The sequence below is a fragment of the Callospermophilus lateralis genome, chromosome 1 (genome assembly GCF_048772815.1).
Source record: "Callospermophilus lateralis isolate mCalLat2 chromosome 1, mCalLat2.hap1, whole genome shotgun sequence".
NCBI classification, from domain to species: Eukaryota; Metazoa; Chordata; class Mammalia; order Rodentia; family Sciuridae; genus Callospermophilus; species Callospermophilus lateralis.
This window is the reverse complement of record NC_135305.1, coordinates 140,274,926-140,280,925: the sequence shown is the minus strand read 5'-3', so window position 1 is coordinate 140,280,925 and position 6,000 is coordinate 140,274,926. Positions and strand designations below refer to the sequence as shown.

Here is a 6,000-nt window from a genome sequence, read left to right as displayed (position 1 = left end):
TCTCATATCTGAATGGAAGTTTTATTTTAAATTTGTTTATACTGGATATTGAACCAAATCTCCAGTCCTTTTTATTTCTTGAGACAGGGTCTCACTAAGTTGCTTAGACCCTCACTAAGTGGCTGAGGCTGGCCCTGAACATGCAATCCTCCTGCCTGCCTCCTGAGTCACCGGGATTACAGGTGTATACCACCACACCCAGTCTTTTTTAAATAGAAAGCACCATCACTTAAACATCTTGTGAGGTGTCCTCATCCCTCATGACTCACCTGCCACATGGCTTGGCCTCAGTGAGTGCTCAGCATAGCCACCAAGCTCACTGGGTTCTCCCGAGGGAACCAGCCCTTCCTCCCGGGATTTGTGGGAGAAGTGGTCACTTGTAGATGTCTAATGCAGTTGTGCTGCTTCACACTTAGCATTCTACTTCCTTCTGAGGCCTGGGTTGGTAGGAAAGGGGCCTGCAAGCAAGGTGGGTCCTAAACCTTGTGCAAGTTCCTCCCTTCTGCCTGCTTCACCTTCCTCATATGCACAATAGAGGATGGTATAGGAGATGCCATAACTTAAATAGCCTCTCCCAACTGACATCTTTGCCTCTTCAGTCAATTTTCCACCCTGGGGCTGGCACAGGTACTTGGGACACATAAGCCATGATTCAAACTGTCCAGAGCAACAAAGATGGATGATTATCCTCACAAGGTTTGGCTGCAGGCCAGGGTTCCATTATCTCATGGCCAATGTGAAGTTCCATCCTTCAAGGCTTCATCTGGGCAGAGGAATCAGTGTAGTGCTAGTCAGCAGGAAAGACCAGTAAGGTGGTGGGGAGGAGAACTCTGAGCCTTTTAAGTTCTCTGTCCCCATCCCTAAATTCAAGTACCACCTTTCTGGGGTAGAGGGAAGGATTAGGGAAGAGGAGGGTACTGTGCTGGTACCTGGATCATAGACACTGACCCCATCTGCCTTGTGCCTATTCCCTTGGAGCCTGGGCCAAGCAGAATGTCAACTTGGACCTGGGGAGAGGTGATTCCCAGGAGTTTTAATCTACCTATCATCCAAGTCAGCTCCATCCAGTCTTCTGGATGGCACTCCAGTTTTCTCCCTGAGTTCTACTCTTGCTGTTCTGATTTATCTTTGCAGGCCACGTTGAGAATCAGATCTTTTTGATAAGGCTGAGGGAATCATCTGCAACTCAGAGCTCCAACCTGTGAAACTACTGGGCAGAAGGAAGGTGTACAAAAATACTTGATACAAGCCAAGCAAGGGAACTCCAAGGCCTATCTTTTTTTTTTTTTTTTTTTTAATATATTTTTTTAAGTTGTCAATGGACTTTTTTTTTTTTTTTTTAATTTATTGATATGTGGTACTGAGAATTGAACCCAGGGCCTCACACATGCTAGGCAAGTGCTCTACCACTGAGCCACAACCCCAGCCCGCAAGGTCTAGCTTTTAATGAGAAGCCTCAGAAGTGGTCAAATACAAACACAGCAGGAAAAGGCATATGCATTGGAAACTCAATTTATTAACTATGTAGACTGCAAAGCAAATGAAATTTGTTTTGAGAAAGAGAGAGAGAGAAAGAGAATTTCAATATTTATTTTTCAGTTTTCAGCGGACACATCTTTGTATGTGGTGCTAAGGATGGAACCTGGGCCGCACGCATGCCAGGCGAGCGCACTACCGCTTGAGCCACATCCCCAGCCCCAGAAAATGAAAATTTGAATTTGTTAATTCATTGATGCACTAAAAATAAATCATCGGACCTCCAACTGTGCTAACTAGTATCTAAGGGTCATGAATTGTAAATTCTGCATGGAATACTGGAAAGCTAGAGTTGGAGACTTCCTTTGTACTCCTCTCACTCAACCTGTATACACTCTGAAACATAAAGTCATGATCTGGTATTTAGATGGGGAACAGGGATGACATTCATCCAGTTTATACTTGCAGACATTGCATTTATACAGCTGGCATGCTGGTGGACGTTGTATGTCCCATGTTTGGCTTAGGTTATATGAAGTGAACGGCTCCAGAGAATTCTCAGCAAGAATCAAGGTGCAAATTGAGGTCCAAGGAAGTTCCCTGAAATAAGCTAACCCTGTTCTTTTGGCTAGTACCGCAAACTAAAGACAACTAAGGGTCCAGGTCAACCCAGACTGAGGTCAGGATTCTCAGGATATCAGCAGAGTACAGAAAGTTCCAGGCCAGAACAGATTCCCCCATGGTCCCACCCTCTGCACATGGGTGTACAGAGCAGAACCTCCAGGCTGGGTGACCCACCCACATATTTTAGCACTGTAAATATATCAAACAGCAGCCCTGAAAATAGGAAACATCCCACATCCATGTTTCCTAGGGTCCCCTCTTTATAAACCTACCCTCTGTCCATAGTGGACCAGGATGCTGGGGAGTGGAGTAGGGAAGTAAAGAACTCATGTTTGAATGCTGAAGAGCTCCTTGTTTATTTGGCAAGAGAATATGGGAGAAAAAAACTATGAGGTCATAGACAAATCTGCACAAGGGTTCCCAAAGGTGACACCCACCAGGCCTTGACTCTGCCAAGAGTATACTCTGGAAGGGGCAGCCAACTCACAGATGCCCTGGATCCTTTGTGCCAATCATAAAAATGTCATGACGGTCCCTTTCTTTCCAATCTGCCAGGGTTCCAAGGGGCAAAAGCGGATAATTATCCTTTGGGAAACAGAGAAAGGATGTCAGCTCCTTCAAAAAAATTCACTTTGTAAGACACTTACCAGGTGCTCCCTCATCAGCCCATGAATTATTTACCAGCCTGCTCATCCAAGTTAATGATCTTCTCCTGGTCCCAAACAGGATAATGGGACTATCAAGTACAAGATGATGGCTGCACATCAGCATGGCCCACCCAAGAGAGACACAATACCATGGCCTCAGTGGGTATGCTATGTGCTCATTTGAGTCTGCCAGTCTGTGGGCTCAGAGGGACAGTCTTCCCTCCTAAATGCAGGCTGCATGGGGTATGCTCAAGGCATCAGGCACTTCTCTTTTCTCAAAGCCTGACTCAGGGTCAGGCACAGGGTGACCATGAAGTCTGTAGAATAACTGAATGTGCCCTTTTCACAGAGATAACAGAAAATTCTTGGTGAAGAGCATCAGGGATGGAGACAGGTTGGCAGGGGATGGGTGGTTGGCAGCAGGTGACAGCCTCAGTTTCCCCATCTGCCAAGTCAGCAAAATGCAGTCATCTGTCTCATGGGATGGCAGATCTTCACTAGGGCTTGTACAGATCAAATGGGATCATGTGTGTTGAGTTCCTGGCACACTGTAGGCATTAATGCATAATTTATTGTTAGAGTTATTCTCTCTCCCTAGTCTAAGAATCTGAACACCCACCAGGAGCAGCTGTTCCTCACCAGCCTCCCTGAGTCAACAAGGGCTTCATTTGGAAGGTCCTTTTAAGTTTCTCATGCCATTTAAGTTTCTCAAGCCTATGTTCCTCACAGACATAGGCTTGGCTCGGGAATATTTTTCACTCAGCAGGAAATCTTAACCTTAACACAGTGTTCCAGGTTTGGGGGAAGAGAGGTCATTTAACCTTCCTCTCTCTGCTCACAGAAGAGGAGGCTAGAAAGTAGAGATGGTTCATTTCTAGTTTTTCTTGGGTCCCCCATCTGTGAGGGACCCAGAACTGGGCCTAGACATCTAGGCCAAAATTTTTTCCCTTAATCTCGGATAGGATCCTGAAACAAGATCGCTATTTCTGGTTGCACATCAGTACCAAAGGGATCCTCACTACTGCTACGCACCGGTCCTGGTCCAAGGCCAGCTCCTTAGTGAGGAACTCAAAGAACTGGGAGCTGTGGCCACGGTTATCCTCTGCAGTCCCCACGACGCCAATAGAGGAGACCACCAGCTGGACACAGGGCTCTGTGGTTCCGCCCAGTGCCATGGTCAGACCCGGTCGCACAGTAACGCTCACACGCTGCGAGGGATACAAAAGTTTCACCTGAGTGTAGGGCCGGTGGGGCTGGCGTTAGGCATGCGACCGCGTGACAGCCAGGACGCAAAGGGTCTGAGGGGTCAAGACACCGGGATGGGCCCTCGGAGGTCAGGCAGGGAACATGCGACAAGGGCAGACCGGGGAAAGAGGGCTGCGGGTTCGTCAGGGGCACAAAAGGTCAAAGGTTGGCCGGCCTATAAAAGTCCCAAGGGAGAAGATTGGTGTATGAGGGGGAGGTCCCTGTGGAGAGGCAGAGAATGGACTGGGCCCGACCCCTGGCTCCCAAGCTCCCAGGGAAACCCGACCCTAGCTCACGTCTTCGGGTTTGCCCAGGATAGCGGCGGTGGCCGCGCAGAGCCTCTTCTCCAGCCCAGCAGGCACGCGGTTGGCAGGCAAGTTGGTGTCCAGCTCAATGAACGGCATTTCGGTGGACAGCGCGAAGGACTACAGCGAAGAACGCAGAGTCCTGCTCCAGTTTCCAGTAGCTGAATACGGAGAGGGGGCGGAGCGCCGCAGTAACCAAGCTCCTCATTGGCTGGGCAGAGCCAGTGCTCTCCGATTGGCTTCCAGAGTTCCACCCCATCCCTTCAGTCACGTTAGCTGGGCACCAAATTTCCGGTAGTTCTACCTCCCAGTAAGTTAGGTGTAATCCCACCTCGGACTGGAGGCTGGCCACTCTCGGCCTGCCCACTCCTGGAGGGCGGGGCGCGGTGGCCTGTCGTGATTTTCCATTTCCTGACTTTGAGTTGTTGCGCTAAACTATTCCTAATCCATGCTTATGATGATACTGCTGGTTATCAGTGACAAATTCTGCTTCCTCACAGAAGCATATAAAGCAGGGTTTATTTTAAGAAGGGGTAACATAGACTTTTTCCCGGAGGGAAAAGTGGGGCCATAGCTGGTATCCTAATAGGTGAGGTGTTCTGCCCTTTTTATGTCTTAGACTTCCTCTGTTCTCCTGCCCTCTTCTCCTTCTTCTTCCTGCATGGGTGACTAGGCCCAGGAATGCTGGTGGGATGGCCAAAAAGTGGGAAACAGTTGGGCTGAAGGGAGAAGGGCAGGATGAAGCAGCCAAGGACACATTAATTAATAACCTGTGGCTCCCTGTAGGGAGGGGCAATTCCTGGGACAGGTTACACTGGCAACAGGCTGGAGGCAGGGGCAAGTTCTTGATGAGGGCAGAGGAAGGGCTCTGAAGGAATTAACATTTCAATTCTTCAGGGGACTGTGAGTCCAACTTCCCGGACTCACTCAAAATTGGCCTCCTTGATCTGACCTCACTTGATTTACCTATCTATGCATGTCTAATTCTGGCTTCACTAATGTGCAGGTCTGAATATTCCCAATACAAACAGGTCTGTAGGGGCCTTTATAGGTTCACTCGACCCTAATAACCATTGCCACACAGGTTTAACTTTTGGTTTTGTTTTTAAACGATTTGCCACCATTTCATAGTCAAAGAATTCACCTTCAATATGGGAATTTGCCGTTCTCGTTCGGAATCCCAGTAACTGAAAGGAAAGTGAGCAAGCAAGAGGCAAGAGAGCGAGAAATGAAGGACAGAGACAAGGTAGATATCCACACAAAGGTTTGTCAAAGCTGACAAATAAAGGCCATCCCTCTATATAGTGGAGAGAGGCGCCCGAGATAGTTGGGTGTTCAGCTTTTGTGGGGTAGGGGTTTGGATTGTAGTTATGGCCCTAAGGGATAGACTGCATCAGAGCTAGGTAGATGGGGAATAGCATGGCTTAGGTCAATGGCACCAAGAGCAGTTCCAGAGTCAAGGGATAGTGTCCTTCTGGGATTGGCTTAGAGTTATGGTATCACGTGGTAGGTCAATAATGGGGGTGGGGGGAGTTCGGGTAAGAGGAAATACAGGAAAGCGAAACTTATAAGATGGTGGTTAATATTTAAGATGGCTGCTCAGATGTTAAATCAAGACCCTGTAGTGGCAAGTGCAGGTGCATTTGAGACTGAAAGACCCTTGGGCAAGGGCATCTCCTCCTTTGTTGCCTCTTGTGCAAGTG

At 48.3% G+C, this 6,000-nt stretch overlaps 1 protein-coding gene across 2 annotated transcripts; it reads right to left on the bottom strand.

Annotated features, from left to right (window-relative positions):
* Positions 1–2,431: 2,431 nt before the first annotated feature.
* Positions 2,432–4,487, bottom strand: LOC143406965 (D-dopachrome decarboxylase). 2 transcript variants are annotated; one of them, XM_076866012.1, is made up of 3 exons: positions 4,289–4,484; positions 3,780–3,955; positions 2,432–2,685 (listed from the first exon to the last, which is right to left on the bottom strand). In XM_076866012.1, the coding sequence occupies exons 1-3, from the start codon at positions 4,394–4,396 to the stop codon at positions 2,613–2,615; spliced, it is 357 nt and encodes a 118-aa protein (XP_076722127.1). In that variant the 5' UTR covers positions 4,397–4,484; the 3' UTR covers positions 2,432–2,612. The 2 variants fall into 2 exon arrangements, with proteins under 2 accessions (XP_076722127.1, XP_076722212.1); XM_076866097.1 differs by lacking the exon at positions 2,432–2,685 and adding an exon at positions 2,834–3,295 and having other exon boundaries at positions 4,289–4,487.
* Between the last annotated feature and the right edge of the window lie 1,513 nt (positions 4,488–6,000).